This window comes from Oryctolagus cuniculus, chromosome 4 (genome assembly GCF_051225735.1).
Source record: "Oryctolagus cuniculus isolate XC-2025 breed Fujian yellow rabbit chromosome 4, ASM5122573v1, whole genome shotgun sequence".
Taxonomy (NCBI): Eukaryota; Metazoa; Chordata; class Mammalia; order Lagomorpha; family Leporidae; genus Oryctolagus; species Oryctolagus cuniculus.
In genome coordinates this window covers 104,586,878-104,608,406 of record NC_142870.1, presented here as the reverse complement: position 1 = coordinate 104,608,406, position 21,529 = coordinate 104,586,878, and the positions used below count along the sequence as shown (strand labels likewise).

At 36.2% G+C, this 21,529-nt stretch overlaps 1 protein-coding gene across 12 annotated transcripts in view; it reads left to right on the top strand.

The window, feature by feature from the left end:
* Positions 1-21,529, top strand: part of NAALADL2 (N-acetylated alpha-linked acidic dipeptidase like 2) — a 1,439,631-nt gene that overhangs the window by 823,679 nt on the left and 594,423 nt on the right. For all 12 annotated transcript variants that reach the window (XM_070072494.2, XM_070072500.2, XM_089330911.1 and 9 more), the window contains one exon: positions 4,406-4,679. In XM_070072494.2, the coding sequence (XP_069928595.2) occupies positions 4,406-4,679 (274 nt within the window). The remainder of the gene's footprint in view (positions 1-4,405; positions 4,680-21,529) is intronic.

Below are 21,529 nucleotides of genomic sequence, written 5' to 3'. Positions count from 1 at the left end.
TGCCTCTCAACTAAAAATAACATCAATCTTTAAGAAAAAATTATTCTGAAATAAAATATTTAAAAAGATGGTCTTTCTTCTCAAATTGATCTTTAATCCCAATATGTTTCCAATCACGAGGTTTGTGTAGAAATTAAACTCATTCCGACATAAATGTTAAAGAGAAAGTAAAGATAGTTAAGGTATTCTTAATATTCACTTTGGATAGTAAGATGCAAAAGTGTTAGTAATGAAAACAGCAAATTATTAATGAGAAAGATCATAAAGTCTAATGGAATTGATTGGTAGCTCAGATCCAGACACATATGAAAACTCATACATGACAGACTAATCATGACATATTAGTGGGGACTATTTGTTGTTTTTTCTTTAAGATTTTTTATTTATTTATTTGACAGGTAGAGTTACAGACAGCGAGAAAGAGACAGAAAGAAAGGTCTTCCTTCCATTGATTCACTCCCCCAAATGGCTGCAATGGCCGGAGCTGTGCAGATCCGAAGCCAAGAGCCAGGAGCCTCTTCCTGGTCTACCATGTGGGTAGACAGGAAGAGGAGCAACCAGGACTAGACCCGGCACCCTTATGGAATGCTGGAGCCTCAGGTGGAGGATTATTTGATAAGAAGTTCTCAGATAGTAATTCATATAATTCATATATGCAAAACTAAAATTGGATTCCTGCATCTTACTGTTCTCAGCCTCCCTCTCTCTAAGTAGACACTGAAATGTGAAAAGCAGGTCTCTAAAACTTTGAGGAAAAAAAGAAGAAATATTTTTAGACCTCATATTTCAAAAAAATTTCTTAGGCATGTCAGAAAGTATAAAAACATTTATATTCTATTAAAAGTTATTTAGCTTAAAAATACTGATGTTTATTCATTGTAAGACAGCACATTGAAAATGAAAAGTCAAAACCCTGTTGAAAATTTTTCATGCAGATGACCTTAAGAGGATTATCCAGAACATAAAAAAAAAACTTCCATAAATATAGGCAAAAGACAAAAATAGTTATTTCAGAAATAAGGAACATGGATTGTTAAATAATACATGAAAAAATCTTCATCAGTAATCACAGAAACGCAAATTAAAACCACAATAGGCTACAATTTTACCCTCATTGGAATGCAAAAATTAAATACACTGACAGTGGGGCCTCATAAATAATGCTGGTAATACTCAAAGCTTCGAAAACACTATTTAACAAAGCCTGTACTCCAGCGATTGCATTTTTTTTAAAGATGTATTTTATTTATTTGGAAGACTGAGTTACAGAGAGAGGTAGAGACCGAGAGAGAGGTCTTCTGTCTGCTGGTTCACTCCCCAAATGGCCGCAACAGCTAGAGCTGAGTTGATCCAAAGACAGGAGCCAGGAGCTTCTTCCAGGTCTCCCACGATGGGTGCAGGGGCTCAAGGACTTGGGCCATCCTCTGTTGCTTTCCCAGGTTCATTAGCAGGGAGCTTGATTGGAAGTGGAGCAGCCAGAACTTGAATGGGTGTTGATACGGGATGCCAGCACTGCAGGCCGGAGCTTTAACCCACTGTGCCACAGCACCAGTGCCATGAATATACTTTTGAATTATAAAAAACATGAAATAGAATTTCACAACCACCATATTGGCAAAGTATAAAATAAAATATAAAACAAAGTGTTGATTAATAAAGGAATAAAACTCGAATGAAGAGCTGACAGGAGTGTCATCAAAATCCTTTGAAGAGCACTTCGACATTTCTTACTGAAGATATATATAGATAGCTATCCTGTGGGTCCAATAATTCTCTTCCTAGATAAATTTTACATATGTTTATCAGGAAACATGAGCAGCATTGCTTATAACAATGAAAAAACTGGAAGCAACTTCAAAATATTTATCTCAGGAGAACTGGATACAGAAAAAGATCTGTAGGAATCTCAAACATGCAAACTTAATGAAAAAGCAAGTCATGAAGTTGTCAGAGTACCAATTCTATAACGGTGAAAACATGGAAAATTAATGGATAAACCCTGAAGTGTACACATGTGTGTGTGGTAATAGTAAACAACTCAAGTCAGGGTGATGATTACCCTGCAGATGAGGGTGAGGAAGAATAAGAGGAAGAGCACTGTGAGAGCTTCCTTAATATCAGAGCTGTTCCATATCAATGACTGGGTTGTCCCTTTCATTACTCTTTGCACTTGTATGTTATATATTCTGTATCTGTCCAAATCATCTCATAATATTAAAAATGAAGTATAAAGCAAAAACAACATATCCCTGAAATTAAAAATGGAATAAAGAATGTATATGTTCTTGCGGTAATTTTATATCAGTACTGAATAATATTTTGAAATTTTCCAGAATTGGGCAAATGACTGATTCTTCAGTTTAGCTCTAAAAGAACTGTTGGGTTTGCCTTTTGAGATTGTGAAGCAGAGTATAATATATGCTTCTTGAAATATTCAATGTGTTGTTGAATTGCTCACCCCATTAAACACCCTGGGACTGAGACAAAAAAAGGAATGGCAGATTAAACAGCGTGAACACTCACTGGTAGATTTATGTTTGTCAATACAGCAGAACAAATAAAATCAAAAGTAGTATTCAACAGTTTCTTGTTTTTCTCTGTTAATGTTGACTGCTAATTTTAATTTTTGATTTAGTTTATCTGCCTTATCCCAAATAGTGCAGAAAAGGTAGGAGCAGTACAGAAAGGGGGAGTTTCTTCTAGTGGAGAGCAGATAAAGAAGAGTAGAAGACAAACCAGACTTGGGAATAAAAATTGGAATTCTTCCCACTGACTTCCGTATAATTTCTGAGGCACTGTTGACTGATCAAATTAGAGTGCTGCGGCTCACTTGACTAATCCTCTAGAACCCAGGTTCTAGTCCCTGTTGGGGAGCCGGATTCTGTCCCGGTTGCTCCTCTTCCAGTCCAGCTCTCTGCTGTGGCCCGGGAGTGCAGTGGAGGATGGCCCAAATGCTTGCGCCCTGCAACTGCATGGAAGACCAGGAGGAAACTCCTGGCTCCTGGCTTTGGATGGGCGCAGCCGTAGCGGCCATTTTGGGGTGAACCAACGGAAAAGGAAGACTTTTCTTTCTGTATCTCTCTCTCTCTCTCTAACTCTTTCTGTCAAAAATAAATAAATAAATAAATAAACAAAGCAAATCAAATGGGAGTAGCTTTGAAATGGAAGGAAACAACTGGGAAACTGTATTAGTGCATCTTCCTTCACAGATGCCAGGTTCCAAACTGTGTCAACTGTCTTAATCTTATTCTCTCATAATGCTTTCCTACACTGTTGGTCCAGTTTTTATTCCTTTTCTAGATATGTTCTGTTTTTGAGTTCTTGACTATCAGGATCCTGAAAAAAAAAGTATTCATGAGAAAAATAATATGGTGAAAAACCTCAATAACATCAAAATAGTTTGGATAGCAAAAATCTGAAAAGAAGATTCGCTTCTGTCCAAAAAAGAAGATCCCTTTTTGATTTCTTTTGATTTCAGCCACAAAACAAAACAAAAAACTATTTTATGAGGATTAAATTATTCTTATTAAGTCCCCATACTTGAATCTGGTTTAGATACTACACAAAAAAATTTTTAAACAGATTTTTATCTGGCTTTTAAAGTGTCTTTTGTTTTAATATTTATGTATTTATTTGAGCTGCAGAGAAAGAGGGAGGGAGAGGCACATTATCAGAAGCTAGATAAGAAGAATGGGAAGTGGAACATTTGGGACTGGAACCAGCAATCTGATAGGGGACTCCTGTGTCACAAGCACACACCACAGTACTGTCCCCTCTAAGATGTCTTAAGCAAAAATAGATAATGCACTGTGCATTATTGAATAAGTAAATAAACCACAGACAGCACAACTCAAACATTACTTTTATAATGTTTTGTCAATCTGTGTTTCTGCTTTACTTTGATATACTGATTTTACTTGTATTGAGTATCATTGTGCTCATACTATTGTTTATTTGACATGATAATTATATTATAAAGTGTTGTCTGTATTATTTTAAATAGCAATAATTATATATTAATTATATAGTTTTATGTGGAATCTTATTATTGACAATACTGAGCTGTTTCAGCCAGAGTGATGCTAAAGTTTTAAATGGATTATGTTGATGCTGGTGAAAGGATCAGAACTAATAAAAAATTAATTGGCATTAATTACTCTTTTCCACAGTCTCTGGGTGCGTTATTGGTTTTTAATTTAAGACATTATTTCATTCTATTTAGATTTAATGTAATTTCTGTACAAAACACAACACCTATACCAAACTGAATTCCTTATAATGGGATATTGTCTCATTCATCTTCAGTAACCCACAATATGTATCAATAATTGTTCATGTATTAAACAGTCATTTCTTCACACAATATTTTCCTTTTCTTTAAGTGTGCCTTTTAAATTTCTTCCAGAAATTTGGTACAACTATATAAAAGTGAAGACGACATGGAAATTTCCAAGAAAGTGAAAACTCACTGGATTTCTTTGGGCCTAGAAGATGTACAGTTAGTAAATTATTCTGTGCTGCTTAATCTGCCAGGCCCTTCTCCCAGCACTGTGACTCTGAGCAGCAGTGGCCAATGCTTTCATCCTAACGGCCAGCCTTGCAACAAGGAAGCCAGAAAAGCTGGCAGCCAAGATCTGCTCTACTCATATGCAGCTTACTCTGCCAAAGGAACTCTCGAGGTAATATGGCCATTTGTCTCTGTCATTTACAGTGAAATAGAATTAGAAAACAACAGCTTTCATCTAAATTGAACTAACTGGCAAGATGCAACGTACAGAAATAACCATTAAATGTTCTCAGTATGGAGGTGCCAAGAAAGGGAAGGTTTGGATTGCCTGACCCATTCCTTGTAATATTTTGAAAGTGAAAACATGTTAGAAGAATTTAATTCACAGGTGTTGAATGTGTGACTGAGTCGTTCACATTTCGCTCACCATACAGTGCAAGTCTATTTCATTCTGTAGTTATGAAAAAACAAATTTTAAAACACTGAGTGGAGAGCAAGGATAAAAATAGAGGGGACTGTGTTTTGAGACTGCATATGCACACAAGAAATTAAGTGCACAACTGATGTGATTACTGATACATTTAAGATTTTAAATGCAGCACTTCTGCTTTCATGACAGGAAATATATATGAGACTGGGGAACAAATCTCCCCCTATAGGTGTGGACTATTTCTTCACTTTTCCCAACTTAACTGGCTTTTGGTGCTGTGTTTTGCTTCCTTTTGTTTGTTGTTTTGCTTTTAGCTTTTGGTTGTTTTGTTTCTTTTTGACAAAATGATCAAGTGAAAGATCCTAGAGTCCTAGAGTCACATGGACCAGTTTTAAATCTCAGCTCTCCAAATAGCCACTGTCACGTAACCATCTTCAGCTGAGATTTCTTTACCTCTATCCAGGGATAATAATAGTTCCAATATGATAAGTCTATTATTATATATAAATTTTAGCTATAGTATCTATATAATTTATATATACATGTACTTAAATACATACATATATAATTTTGGAGTAATAAATCTTGGCAGACAGAACAGAGCGAGAAGTAAAGATGATGTACAAATTAGATGTAACAACATATGATTGGTCACTATTTTCCCTCAGATAGGCAAGTTTTCTGTCTCTATGTAAAAGTATAATTTCAATAATTTTCTTTGCAAAACTGTAGGTTGCCTTATTTCATGCAAATGAAATAATACTGTTTTTCTGACTGCTGTTAATGGTACACAATTTTTTTTTTCAAGATATTTATTTATTTGTAAGACAGAGAGATACAGAGAGGCAGAGGCAGAGAGAGAAAAAGAAGTCTTCCAACCGCTGGTTCATTCCCCAAATATCCCCAATGGCTGGAACTGGGCTGATCTGAAGCCAGCAGCCAGAAGCTTCTTCCAGGTTTCCCATGTGGGTGCAGGAGTCCAGGGACTTGGTCCATCTTCTACTGGTTTACCAGGCCATTGTAGAGCTCTGGATTAGAAGTGGAACAGCCAGGACTCAAACCGGCACCCCATATGGGATGCTGGCGCTGCAGGCGACGGCTTTACCTGCTATGCCACAGCACCTGCCTAATGGCACACATTTTTAAGAATCTAACTTATTGTGAACCTCGATTAATATATAGAATATTTAAATAAGTTCAAGTTAATTTGCAGAAACACTAGATGTAAAATAGCGGTGAGTACTTGTTCATAATATATGTTTTTTTCTTTATTCAATGAGGTAAGTTTGGGGAGATGCAACATAACTGGCTGTTCTGTGTGGTGTCATACCAACTTTATCAGGACTCTACATATAACTAACACCACCTTGAGAGAAGACAGATCATTAGTTAAAATTTAGTATAATATTAAATACAGTGGTTCTAGTATAGAATTCACATAATATGACTTGAATTATATATACTATTTCTGTTAGGCAATATAAAATAGGTCTGTATCTGAGTATTAATAAAAATGGAAGAAGGCAGCACTCTTCCCTTGATTCATAAAGTTTGGCTTTAAATCAATCGTCTATAAGTTACCCCACCCAGGGTCCCTCAGATTCCCATGTCTGCAAAAGCCTTGCACACTTCCAGTCTCCTCTTTGTTTCAATTGCTCAAGTCAGCCAGATTATTCCTTTCCTAAATAAAAACATGTCCAAAAGAGAACAGCTGCCAAACCCTGGAATCTGAGCAGGGCCTTGGAATCAACCCCATCTGCTTGCTTTTCAGTTTCCTTAGGTCAATGTTGATCTTTCCCAACTGAAGTGATGTAGAAAAGCTATCAAATGACAAATTGTGTGCCTAAGTATGGCCCTTTATAATAATCCAGCATTCCCATTTGTGTGACTGTAGAATGAGATGAATCAGTTCCACAGATGTGAGTCTACCATGCAAGAATTCCCTCAATTCCCATGTACTTCATGTTGAGACTATCCGGTTTCCACAGAGCCCCAAGATGATTAGATCACAGGGACCCTATAAGTATGCATTGATTAAAATTGGAATATATTTAGGCCCGACATATGTTAAACCAAGTATCTTTTTCAAATTTAGCAGTTAATGTTTATAGAGGCTGTTTAATATGCAGGAATTTTACTTGAGCATCATTTTGATTCCCTCAATACTTTAATACCATCTAAGATCAGAAACTAGAAACTGAACTCTAAAAGTACTAATAGTGTTCTCTGAACTTACCCCTACCCTCCCCCAGCCCCATGCACCTCAGCCCAAAGAATTTAGAACTAGAAAATGCAGGGAAGAGTTATTTGCATTTGTATACTATCAGCATTCCTGTTATGTCTTCAACATGTCCAATAGCTCACCTTTTAGATCCTCTTGCATGAAACAGTTCTATTACCCAAACACAAACAAGTGGTTATTTCCTTCTGCCTTTTCTTTTTTTAAGACACAAAAGGCATTTCATTAATGAAGAAGCTTATATATTTGAAATATTTGTATTTACTTGCACATTTGTGTGTGCGTGTCTGTTTGTCTGTATCTATTAACCATGGCCTCTGTATTTTGTCTTTCTGTAAGTATTTTGCCAACAATTGCTATGAAAGCCAAGACATTTGTGACTAGGCAAGATTCAAAAGAACTTTTATGTCTTATCTCTCACATCTAATCAATTCACTTCTGGTTCTAAGACCTTGACATTGTAATGAAGCAGTTAACTTAAAAATTAAAAACTTAAACTATCAACCAGTAGTTTCATTTGTTCATCACCAAAAAAGGCTCTTTTTTATATATAAAATTAGTTTTTATCATTTTTAATGGAACTCAGTGAGGTTGCTTTACATTCCCATGTGAATATTGCTAGTAGTTTTCTGTATGTTTATCTTTTTTTAAATGTTTAAAATTTCCCTTCATTTCGTATTTAAAAAGCCAAGGTCTGTTGCAGGTTGATTGAATTATGCAAATTTTATAAAGCTGTAAGACCTTGTTTGAAACCTCAGATCATTTGTAAATGATTTAAAACTTCCATTTGCAAAGATTCATTCATGGTGCCTGTATTGTGGTGTAGTAGACTAAGCCTCCAACTGCAGAGCAAGCATCCCTTATGGGCTGCTGATCAGCCTGGCTCTGTTGCTTGTGGACTTTTTTGGGGGGGTGAACTAGCAGATGGAAGATCTTTCTCGCTGTCTCTCTGTCTATAGCTCTACCTCTCAAATTAAAAAAAAAAAATGTTTATTTATTTGAAAGGAAGAGTGACAGAGAGAGAGGGAGAGAGAGATTTTCCATCTGCTGGTTCACTCCTCAGATGACTGCAACAGCCAGGTCTGTGGGAGGATGAAGCCAGCAATTCCAGCCTAGTCTTCCACATTGGTGACATAGGCCCAAGTACTTGAGCCTTCTTCGGCTGCCTTCCCAGGAGCATTAGCAGGCAGCTGGATTTGAAATAGAACAGCTGAGACTCAAACTGGCACTCTGAGTTGTCAGCATGGCAGGCATGCTCTGTGCTACAATGCGAGCCCCAAAAGAACTTTTTAAAAAACACCTATTCAGTAATCTTCTTAGGCTCTAGTCATGAGTTGCCAAGGCTATGGATTACTGATGCCATAAACAAGAGTGTCAAATTGTTAAGTCAACAACAGGAGTCACTGTGTACTTACTTCTCATGTGGGATCTGTCCTTAGTGTGTTGTCCAATGTGAAGTAGTGCTATAACTAGTACTGAAACAGTATTTTACATTTTGTGTTTCTGTGTGGGTGCAAACTGATGAAATCTTTACTTAATATATACTGAATTGATCTTCTGTATATAAAGATAATTGAAAATGAATCTTGATGTGAATGGAATGGGAGAGGGAGTGGGAGATGGGAGGGGTGTGAGTGGGAGGGAAATTATGGGGGGGAAGCCATTGTAATCCATTAACTGTACTTTGAAAATTTATATTTACTAAATAAAAAACAGCACCTATTCAAAAGGAGAAAATAAAGTTAAATGTAGATGTAGAAATATGTTCCATTTTTTAAAAATGAGACATAAACAAAAGAGATTCTTAAAGGGACTGAAGTTCAATTATGACTAAAACATGCACCTTATATTTGAAGAATGTGCTTTAAGACTTAATTATGCAAATGAGATGAAGGTGCTGATAGTGACTATAGTTAAAATTGTATTAGTACTGCAAATGAATTACACAGAGTATAAACTAACTTAAATATCTATATCAAGAGAGTATAAGTTATTGATACTAATTTTTAAAACCCAAACAATGTCAGTGTTTTAGTTTTCAAAAGCAAAGTCATTCTAAGTGAGTATTGTATATGCACAAGGAACATTTGCATGTATTTTACACACATATTTAGGATAGATATATTATTGAAATTCCCACAGTCCAATTAATAAGGTACTGTGATTTTTCTCTGTCTCTTTGGAACATTCCCTAATTTGAATCAAGCTTGAGTGATTTCTGATGATGATTCGGGTATATTTCCTTTTTGATTTTGAGTACCTTGTATTTGCATGAATTTCTATCAGGCAGAGCCATTAGCAAGTTCTCAAATTATTCTGGTCTGACTGCTAGCAAAACTCCCCACAACTTTTGCTTTTGACAAGGTTATTTGCAGAAGAGGAGTGCCCCTTTTCTTTGAAAAGCTGTCATGTCCATTCATCATATGGCCGTTTTGTATAAGCTTCCAATTTGTGCTCTCTGGTAACAGTCTGAGCAGCATTTGTGATATCTGAGATCTACTTCGAAAACCTACTTAGTGCCAGCATGATGGATGGTGTATTTTGCAACTTCTTTGTAATTCATCGTGCACTGGAAAGGTGACATTGTTTACCCCATCATAATGACAGGTGGGTCAGTAAAAGGGTCCTAAGGAAGTTGTCCTGTCAGATGCAAAATACATATTAAAAAGGATACGTAAATAATTTAGCATGAATGAGGTTAGCTTCAGGGAACAAACAGTGTTTTATAGTTTTATGGAAAGGTAAATAGCAACTATAATATTATCATAAGGTTAAAGACATTGGAAGTAAGTGTTGACAAGGTCTAGTTAATTTTAGAAAAAGTACATATGTTCTAATGTAATTCCTGTGTGATTATTTCCTTTGTTCTTTGTGACCTAGGCAGATGCAGACAAGTCACACATAATATTTAATATACATTGGCCAGATTTGTTCTTCTGTGTTCTTTTTGAGCAGTGGATTTGTCCTTATTCCTACACATTGTATGGATGCTTGATGATTTGCTTTGTAAAGCAATTTTATTTATTTATTTTTTGCTTGAAAGACAAGCTAGATAATGCAGCTTTATGGAGAACATTATTTTTTAACTAATGCATCCTATATAAAATAAATTTTGGTTAAAAGATTTATCCCTATTCTCCCATCCAAGTACTAACCAGTCCCGACTCTGCTTAACTTCCAAGACCACAGGAGATCCGGAATGTTCAAGTGGTGCAGCCCTAGACCATCCCTATTCTGTTCCACAGAAATCAGAATTCAAGAGCCAAGAGCAGTATCTTTCCTATTAGCTGCCCAAATGTTGGTAGTTCACTTGGGTCCTGTAGGACTCAATGTCATCATCTGTAAAAAGGGAACAAGAGCACAATAGCACTTTATTTAAAGACTTGCTATAGGGAAGAAATGATGTATGGTGAATGGTACTTAGAAAACTCAATACATTTGGGCAGTTTCTGTTATTTAACAGAAAGCAAACACATTTACATGGGAAGAAATAACAAAATAGCAGAATTATATATCAATATTTGGACATACAAACTTCTATCATATTCATCATATTACCTGAATATTATCTTGTATTTGGTTCACCTTAAAGAATATTAATTACTAAGGAGAAAAATATCTTTAAAGGCTGAACAAATAATAAAATATAATATTCTGATCATATTGTTTTAATTAAAACTGAAAGTTCAAAGAAATTAGAAATGAAATGTTTTATTCTTGTAGTCAGAATGATAAATCATGCCAAGTTGGTCCTACGGAGTATTTGCTAGTCTTTATGTATAAAATTTCCAGACATAGTAGTTTAACACATGAAATCTGAGCATTTTATCATGCATTTTGTAAGTATTTTGTCTGAAAGTCTTAAAGAGAAAGAAAATGATAAGCACTGCAAGGAACTCCTGGATAATTTATAGTCAGATGCTTATTTTTTTGTAACTGGGATGAAGTTGTCTGTCTCTTTTATTTTTAACATTTTCAAACAAAAGCAAACTTATCTGTTTGCAAAATGCAGAAGTCTAAGAATTTGGCTCTGAATGATTCCTCTTACAGATAAAAACATCAGAAAGCTCAGGGAGTAGAATGCAATTGTATTATTTAAGCTTTTGTTGCCTGGGTAAAAAGATGAAGATACAGTTTCACCAACTCAGAAATGTGAGTGTGGGACAGTTTTTCAATGGTGAAAATGACTTTGCATTAGTTTCTCTCCTTTTTTTCTTTCTTGTGGAATCAATCTTTTGGCAACAGTGCATAAGTGTGAAGTAAATCACTGTGAACACAATTGTGTATAGCTGTTTTTAATGTGTTTTTAAAATCTGCATCATCACGTGGTGTAGTATGGCCTTCTGTTGCTGGTTTCATGAACTCTGTTCACCAACCAACGTTCATGCAACAGTTCTATAATTGATGCTTTCTTATTTTGAGGGCAATAATTATGGAATTGCTTTACACATATTTAAGGTTTATATTTCCACTGTATTACAAATTTAGATATAAACACCTACAAATAAAGTAGCGACCTGACATAGCATATTCTCCATTGTCCAATATTTGATACAGAATTTATGTCTTCTACCTGGACAGAGAACAAAAGACTAATTATGAAATTAAAATTTTAAAGTAAAGATAGCTGAATTCAACCAAGTAATTAAAGTTCAATGGACCATTTTTTCTCACTTGTTTAGAACCAGTATGATATTTTGGTGAGGAAATGTTTGAATACTGATTTCTAATTTGATAATTGTTTCTAAAGATACTGATTTGCCCTACTATTATTTACAGAAAATTCTAATGTTTTTTATATTGCTTCCAATTTGACTTAAAGCATGCTGCTTAGAAAGTTATTTGACAATATGGGGCCAGCACTGTGGCATAGCGGTTAACGCCCTAGCCTGAAGCACCTGTGTTTCATATGGGTGCCTGTTCGAGACCCGGCTGCTCCACTTCCCATCCAGCTCTCTGCTGTGGCCTGGGAAAGCAGTACAAGATCGCCAAAGTCCTTGGGCCCTTGCACCCACATGGGAGACCCAGAGGAAGCTCCTGGCTCCTGGCTTCGGATTGGCGCAGCTCCGGCCATTGCAGCCAATTGTGGAATGAACCAGTGGATGGAAGACCTCTCTCTCTCTCTCTCTCTCTCTCTCTCTCTCTCTCTCATTCTCTCTCTCTGTCTCTCTCTCTCTCTTTACCTCTCCTCTCTCTGTGGAACTCTGACTTTCAAATAAATAAATAAATCTTTAAAAAAAGTTATTCAACAATGTAACTTCATTAGTATATTCAATTTATATTGTAATTCTATAAAATGCCAATATTCCATTTTGTAGTTTACAAATTAACTTTACCTCATTTCAATGGGTGTTGTAAGATTGGTCTGCAAGTCTGTAGAAAAATGAATTCTTTGGTTTCTGGATTATTTCAATACAGTAATCTAATTTATTTTTAGAGGAAGGGAAATTTTGTCATATTAATTCCATGTCCTCCAGGAAGACTTCTCTTGAATGAACTTGCATTGCCCTAATAAGTTTAGTGTCATTTATACAATTAAGGCCCCAGTGACTATTAATTTATTATTTCTTATATTTTAATTTAATACTTAAAGATTAACTTGATAATACAGAACTTAGCCAGCTGAGCCTCACTAATATAATAAGAAATGTTCAGCATTTGGCAAATACCTACTGAGTGCCTCTTATATGCCATTCACGGGGATGAGTGATAAGTACATGTACAGCTGGCAATATGATAGGGGAAACTGGCACTTAGGTAAGCAATTATAAAACTGCATGGCCTGGTACTGCTATGAATGCTAATAAGTAATTCTGAATTCTAGTTTACTCATCTATAAAATGGTCAGAAATATCTATCAAATATAAGTGCTCTGAAGATAGACTGGAAAAAAATTGTTAGAATTTGTTTAGTAAATTGTCTAAAACAGAGTATATACATGGTTAAGTGCTAATTTTATTTTTCCTTTAATCATGTCATAACAATTCTGTTCAGCTTAATGCTTCTCAACACACACACACACACACACACACGGTATAAAATCTCTTAATGTCTGGTGTTTCCTGTGAACCTTCTCCTGCCCTTATCTTGCTCTTGCTATGACCTTCATCTGGTTCTCATATGCCTTTAGAGAGCCTCTTTCTGTTTTAGTAATGCTGAGGCACAGGCTTTAATGCTATTCTCTAAGGAACACCTGTTTTCTGTTTTCAACCATCTGGTAAAACTTAGGTACTGTATTGTCCTATCAACATAGAAGACCACATGCAAATGCCCAGTGGTGTGCCAGAGACAGCTCAAACTAGCTCATTGCTGCTACTGAGAACTGATTCTATGCATCTTTCATGATACTGGTCATCTCTCCCCAATTCCTCATTTGAAATCAACTATAATGAGAATCTTTAAATCACAGAGATTTACAAGTTTTAACCATCGGGTCATTTTTTTTCATTTTGCTAACATAGAACTCCCCAGTGCTCAGCAAGAAATAAAGGACTAGGTTGCCAATTTAAGCATAGCAACAATATTAGGGTGGAGTAGACAGAGCTAAGCGCAGCTGTGGAGTAGAAAGAGAGTGTTTTTAGAGTCTACTTCAGGCCCCCTATCTTTTCCATTGATGGCCACAGAACCCACTAAAATATCAATCACAGGGTTGAAATGGCACAGGATGTTTCCTTCAGATTCCCCAGTTTTGAGAAGGACAGACAGGAAGATCTTACCTTATCAACATCACTAATGGAAGATCAAGAAGAAAGTTCTTTTCTAAAAATTTCGTCAATTATCTGTGATACTTCTGGATCCTGCGGCATTTTGTAGTACATAGTAACTATTGATCTTCAGTGATGCTCCTCAAATAACCATCTCTGTACCTGGTCTTTTAATGCAGGGAACATATTCCAGGGTTGTCCTCACTCCTCACCCCAGGAGGGATGATTGGGTTTTTGAACTTCATTCCAGTGTGCTTCTCTTTGAAGTAAATCATTGAATGCTATTGTTGTTTATTTATTTAGTTATTTTGAAAGAGTCATATTTCTAGTTTACTGCATGAGAAATACTTTGAATATGTTAAACATAGAATGATGATAAAGTTGCATAAACCTATGATCAATTATTGCTGACGCTCATTGGACTATATAAATGTAGTAGAAGTAACCTCTTTTACACTAGTTTATTCATTCTCATATTGGAAAAGAATGCATCTGCTTTCTCAATATATATTGCATTGCATTTGTTCCTATTGGTTTTTGATCAGATGGAGTTATATCTTTTCCTTAATATTTAAACATTTTTTGAGGGGCTGGCACTGTGGCAAAGAAGGTTAAACCTCCACCTGCAGTGATGGCATCCCATATGGGTGTTGGTTTAAGTCCTAGCTGTTCCAAGTCCAATCCAGTTCTCTGCTAGTGCACCTGGGAGAGCAGCAGATGACGGCTGAAATACTTGGCCACTGTACCCAAGTAGGAGACCCAGATGAAACTCCTGGCTCCTGGCTGCCTCCTAGCTCCAGCCATTGTGGCCACTTGGGGAGTGAACCAACAGATGGAAGATATCTCTCTGTCTTTGTCTCTCTCTGTCTCTGTCTCTCTCTCTATCACTCTCTATATCTCTCAGACTCTATCTCTGCCTTTCAAATAAGTAAATCTTCAAAAAAATTCTTTGTAAAGTTAAAAATTTTATTATTTGAGAAGTAGAGAGGAAGAGACGACAGAAATGGAAAGAGAAAGTCCCCATCATGCTGTACATTCCCCAAATGTTTGCAGTAGCTGATGTTAAGCCTTGCCAAAGCCAGGAGCCAGGAACTCAGTCTTCTTCTCTCACAAGTATGAGAGGGACCCATCTCTCATCACCTGCTGCCTCTGAGATCTGCATTAGAAGGATGCTGAAATTGGGAGCAAAACTAGTAGTCAAACCTAGAGACTCTGATGTGGGAGATGGGCATCTTAACCAGTGTCTTAACCACTAGGCCAAATGTCTGCCCCTATAATCATTCTTAAGCCTCCTTTTTGTAAAAAATAACAAGCAAATCAGCATATCACCTCTTGCAACTAAACCTTATATATACTAGCTGTTACTCTCATATTCATTAATTAATTTCTCAAAATTATATTCTTATCCAAGGTCACATCCCTATAAGAAAATCTAAAACCTACAAGTCAGGTTTTGCTTTACTTAAGTATTTATTTTTATATTTGATAAGCAAAGAGACAGAGACAGAGAGACTGACCAGGCAAGATCTCCCATTTACTCACTCACTCCCCAGATGCCTACAACAAGCCATGGCTTGGCCAGGTTAAATACAGGAGTCTGGAACTCAGTCTGAGTCTTCCACATGAGTGGCAGGAACCTAAGCACTTGATTCATTATCTGCTGCCTCCCAGAGTGTACAACAAGAAGACAGATAGGAAATAGAGGAGCTGGGACTCGAGTTAGGCACTCCAATATGGATGTGAAATTCTCAAGTGGCCTCTTAACTACAATACCACACTCCTGCCATTTGTTTTACTTTTGGACATGCCTGCTGTCACTTTCATTTGGTAGAGTTTTTCTTTCTCTCAGGGATTCTGTTTGCCTACAAAATTCTTTTCTAGCTCAGTACATGGCTTCTTATCATTTGGTTGTGATCTTTAATGTCTTCCATGACTTCCTTATTAAAGCAATTCTTCATCACCCTATATTTCCTCACCTGTGCTGTATTATCTTCAGGGCATATCAAAATTGAGTTTTGCCTACTTTTTTGGGGACTCTCTCCACAAAAGAAAGTAAATAATTTGAGATGGAACTTTTCTAACTCATTTTCCTCGGTATCTTTAGAAATTATGATGTGACATATTATTGGAAAATTAAGTGAATTTCACTTACTCTTTTACTTGGGTGTTTATAATTCTGTCTTCTGTTTTTTTATCCTTCTATTTTTCTACATGGTTTTAATAACCTCTTTAACAATTTTTTTTTTATCTTTTAAAATGCTATCATAGCTAAATGCAAAGATATTTTCACTGACTGTGTTTTTTTTTTAATATTGGCCAAATAATACAAGTGAATAGCTAAATTGTCTTTAAGAGACTATCTATTAAATTCTGGAAAACATAGGATTTTTTTTCTGCCTGGTTATCTATATTTTCTTAATCTAACATATAATCTTGTAAGTGTGCATCATGTTGTGTCTTGACTTTGCAGACTATAGACTTAAAATATCAAAGTGGAATCCTGGCAGAACTGTATTTCAGTTTGGTTAAATTCCTATATTATAATATTTCAACTTAATTCTCTCATAATTTACATGTATGTGCACTGTATGTTTGACTGTAAAACTGAAGACTTTTTGCAATTTTATTCAATAATTACTAAATGCCAAGACAAGCAGTAACTGACTTATCATTGCTTTCTCTGCCACTGAAACATGTTTACTGTGCCATAATCATTGCCATTTAGTGTACTGTTCTAACAATTTTTTCAGCCAGTGTTTACAGTTTAGTAAAGAAAAAGTGATAAGGTTGAGAAGCTACCCCTTTATCTGATCTTTTACAACAAAGACAACAAAACAGACTGTGTTTCTTGCTTAATGCTGAATTCTGTTTGGATGTACCCAGTTAGGTTACTAGCTTATGTCTTTTCTGATTGGTTGGGAGTCCATTTTAACTGGTTAATACTTGAGCTGTGCTAATTATTGAATATTTTAAATGTCTATTCTGCTTATGCCACCCCTTAATTAGCTAAAATAGTATTTTGAGAAGGATTTTAAAAATGTAATCATTGATTAATGATGTGTATCACAGGAGAAGGAAGAAACAACATTGAAACCATTCTTCAGTATATTGTGATTTTTGTGATGTCCATGGTGGAAAGCCCTTGAGTGAACTTAAAAAAGAAGGGCTAAAAAATGCTTAAAACTTTCTAAATTTTAAATATTTATAGGTAACATATCTAATGCTATTTTTTAAGATTATTTATTTATTTATTTGAGAGGTAGAATTACAGACAGAGAGAGAGAGAGAGACAGAGGACAAGGTCTCCCATCCACTGATTCATTCCCCAAATGGCCCCAGTGGTCCGAGTTGGGCTAAAGTCAGGAGCCAGGAGCTTCCTCCAGGTCTCCCACGCAGGTGCAGGGGCCCAATCACTTGGGCCATCTTCCACTGCTTTCCCAGGCCATAGCAGAAAGCTGGATTAGAAGAACAACGGGACTAGAACTGGAACTCATATGGGATGCCAGCACTGCTGGTGGAGAATTAACCTACTGTGACACAGCACCAGCCCCTCTAATGCTTTTTAGAAATGAAAAAGATTAACATGGATGATCATTTTGACATATATAAGCACTTCAATTTGAAGATAATCCTAAAGCCAGATTATGTATTATAGTAGTAAATTTCTAAAGAAAAATTTTAGATGAACAGTACTTGTGATAATATTGTATCCTGTCACTATCAGAAATGCTTGGGTTTATCACTTCTGAATTTGAGAAGAAAATTACTATTTTCATCGAAGCAGGCTTTTCAGGTTTTCTGTACGTTCTTAGTTTCTCTTAGAGAGGAACTAAGAGGACTTGGAGTGATTGATTTGGTTGTGAGTGTCAAGTCTGAACAATTGCAAAGCATTAATCATTTCATAAGGATGAATAATTTTTGCTACCTCAAGGTAAAAGGAAAATGTGGCACTGGAGTGTTCCCCAATTTGGAATTCAGAATATTATCAACTGCTCAATGGACAATTCTTTGATTTAGTTACTTTCAATGATTGTTCCTTTTTTTTTTTTTTTTTTTTTTTTTTTTGTCTCACTGACCATAGGAAATGACAGTTCTTGTTTTTTTTTTGTTTTTTTTTTTTTTTAAATAATTACTCTTCTGTTGATTCTGCTCAGGGTGGTCTCTCTATTCTTCTATTATCCAGGAAAATAACTTTCATAATCTTATGTCCTGGAAGCTAATATCTAGCCCGTTAGGTATTGTCTTTAAAAGCTTTACTGCTGATGTTGTTGGTGGAAAGCAAGAGGAAAGTGACTTTTCAAAGAGTGTCATATTTTTAGAGTCTTACAAGACGCATTTAATTTGAAAGACAGAGAGAAGGAGATCTTCCATCTGTGGATTCATTCCCCACATACCCACAACAGCCGGAGCTGGGCCAGGCTGAATCTGGGAGCTAGGAGTTCATCTGGGTGTCTCTTATGGGTGAAAGGGTGCCAAGTCTTTGAGCCATCAGCTGCTCAAATTCCTTTTCTCATCCAAGAAGCTAAAACCCAGAATATCACAGAATTGGCCTTTGAGAGTCTGCTGAGATTCCCATAACAAAATGTAGAATGGGGGCTTAAACAACACCCTTCTGTCATCTTTCTGTCTTTAGCACCAAGCACAATTCTTGCTTCATGGAAGGCACTCAATAAAATAAGTAAATGAATGAATGCATATAACTGCATGTTTTCAAACATGACAGTACTTCATGCTGTAAAAGAGGGACATAAATCACTTTGAGAGACAGAGTTTTGTATTTGGAGGCTGCAATGAGATGAAATTGGTTAAAATAACTATGGATGTCTTAGAAGTTGGTACAAAGATATAAATAATAGATAAATCAATACATGGACTTCTGCTCAGTTACTGAAATATAGAGCACCACCATCACCAATACCAAAATTTTAAAGTGCATTCAATATACTCAGCATTATTCTCAGTATTATATGATCATTATTCCCTTTAATTCTGACAACAGCTCAAAGAGAGCTAGGTTAATATCATTTCCATCTTACAAATGAATAAATCTAGGCAGAGAGATGTTAAGTAACATACTCACAGTCAGATAGCTTCTAAATAGTAGAGTGGTAATTGAAACATAGATAATCAGACTCTGTAGTCCAGATTCCTAACCACATGTGTATGTCTACACCATTATCAATTCTGCCCATCTTCTCCAAAGAGTAAGCAGGTGTGATAGGTAAGAAGATGAAAAGTGAGTAGAAGGTTGGTGCCCCTTTTGAGGAATGCACAGATGATGAGAAACTGATTCTACAAAAACCTAGCAGTCTAACCTTGGGCTTATAAATAAAATTATCTGTATCTCAGTGTTGTCGTTAGAGAAATGAAGATTTTAAGACACAGCAGTGAATTAGATCATTGGTTCCCAATGTCAATGATAATAAAATTCTTACATGACCTTTCATGACCTGCATGATCCTCTCTCTATACTGATCCACAACCTCATCTTTTTAGTCAGAGCTTGTTTCAGGGGCATGTAAACTATGGAGTTGCACTGGGTCTTATACTTAGAATAGTCGCCTTCCACTACCGCTTGGTTTAAGGCTGTTCTGTCAGTGTTTTTAAAATATTCAGAATTTTTGAAAAAATTATTTTGTATTTCATTTTGCACAGTGTCCTACAAATTATGTAGCCAACACTAGTACTTATCTCCATTCTCCTCTTGGGTCAACCCCAGAAACTGGCTGTGTCATGCCATGTATGCTGTCACCTAGAGTTTGGGCTTTTAGTGCTCTCTCTTATTAGAAATGCACCCCCCCCCCCGCAAAGATCCATCTGGTTTATTTCTCCGCCATTTGTCAACTCTTCCCTCATATCTCAGCTGCCCAATTATGCATCCCATATAAGAGCTCAGGTTCCAGTGCCAGCTGCTCTGCTTCAGATCCAGCTTCCTACTAAATAAAGTCCCTGGGACAGCAGCTGATGGCTCAAAGACTTGGGGCCCTTTCACCCATAAGAATTGTACCTCATTAAATGCTCTCATCTTCTTTATTTAACAAGCTTGAAGTTTGTTTTAGCATTGGATTTCTACACTATAAAATTGGAAACCAGTTAGCATATCCTTAATAATAATGTCTGAATCATTTATTCATTTTAACACTGTATGGCACCATATTTAAACAAGAAGAGGGTAACCTCCCTGCTGTGGTTTCAGAAGATGAAGCAGAGTACAGTCAGATTCCTGTCATTGTTATTTAATAATTTTGGTAATTGGTGGCACTTAGATGAAAAACCAGAGAACCAGTTGCATGTGGAACACAGTTTTTTACGGTTTGGTTTTTTAGTCATTGCTACTTGTCTAGGTTATGATTCCTTCTCACCATATATCTTACCATGACAAATACACATTTTAAGTGGTGCCAATCTTATTCTAATTTTTTATGTGCCCCCCCATTGTCATCCCAATGGTTTGATTTCTTTTTTAACATGGGATACAATTTCTTGTTTCCTTTTCACTTTTGTTGTTTTATATTCCTGTTCTGTGCTCAAAAATTATAAAATTTAAATAAAAATTAGCACACAGACTTTTTAAAAAAATATTTATTTATTTGAAAGGTAAGGTTACAGAGTCAGAGGCAGGGAGAGAGAGAGAGGTCTTCCATCTGCTAGTTCACTCCCCCAGATGTCTGGAATTGCACCGATCCAAAGCCAGGAGCCAGGAGCCAGGAGCCAGGAGCCAGGAGCCAGGAGCTTCTTCTGGGTCTCCCATGCGGGTTCAGGGGCCCAAGCATTTGGACCATCTTCTACTGCTTTCCAAGGCTGTAGCAGAGAGTCAGATCAGAAGTGGAGCAGCCAGGACTCACACTGGCCCCCATATGGGATGCAGGTACTGCAGCTGGCAGCTTTACCTGCTATGCCACAGTGCCAGCCCCGATACATAGATTTAAATAAACTAGTTATTTTTTGTAAAAATAAAAAGAATCTAAATTCCATGTAACATTATACCTCTATCACTGTCTCCTCTGTGTTATGGGAGTTCTCATTGGAAGACTACAGTACACATAATGTGAGTAATTCAATCACCCAGGTTCCTACTCATTCAACATTTCTCATAGACACCAGTACAGTGTGACTTAAACCTTGTCATTTGGACATAAATTAAACATAGTGCCCCAATTGATTGAGTGGACAGTTTTCTAGTGTGACAAAATAAATGCAATAAAAGAGGTTCATTGTACCAACAAGACTATGTGGAAAGAAATGGTTTGACATTTTATCATATCATTGTATATTGATTTGTGCTTCAGAAAAATTCAGTGTGCTTTCTTGCAGCTGTTATTTTCAGCTGGCTTGAAGGTAAATAGGAAAGAATTTCAGAAAGGCTTGCTTCAGAGGCATTGTTTGAAGACAACAGATACATTTTTTATTATCATCTGTCAAGCCATCACATCATTATTGATTTTTAGTTCATAGCTTCAAAGTACATAAGCCCAAATATATTGATATAATGATGCTTATGTTGAAAAATATTTTTTGTGGGGGAAAAACTTTTTAAAAAGGTTTATTGTTTGGAAAGTAATAGTTATTGAGGGAGAAAAAGTGGGGATGTTGGGGGAGAGAGAGAGAGAGCCTTTTGTCCACTTGTCCATTTGGTTTGTTCCCCAAAA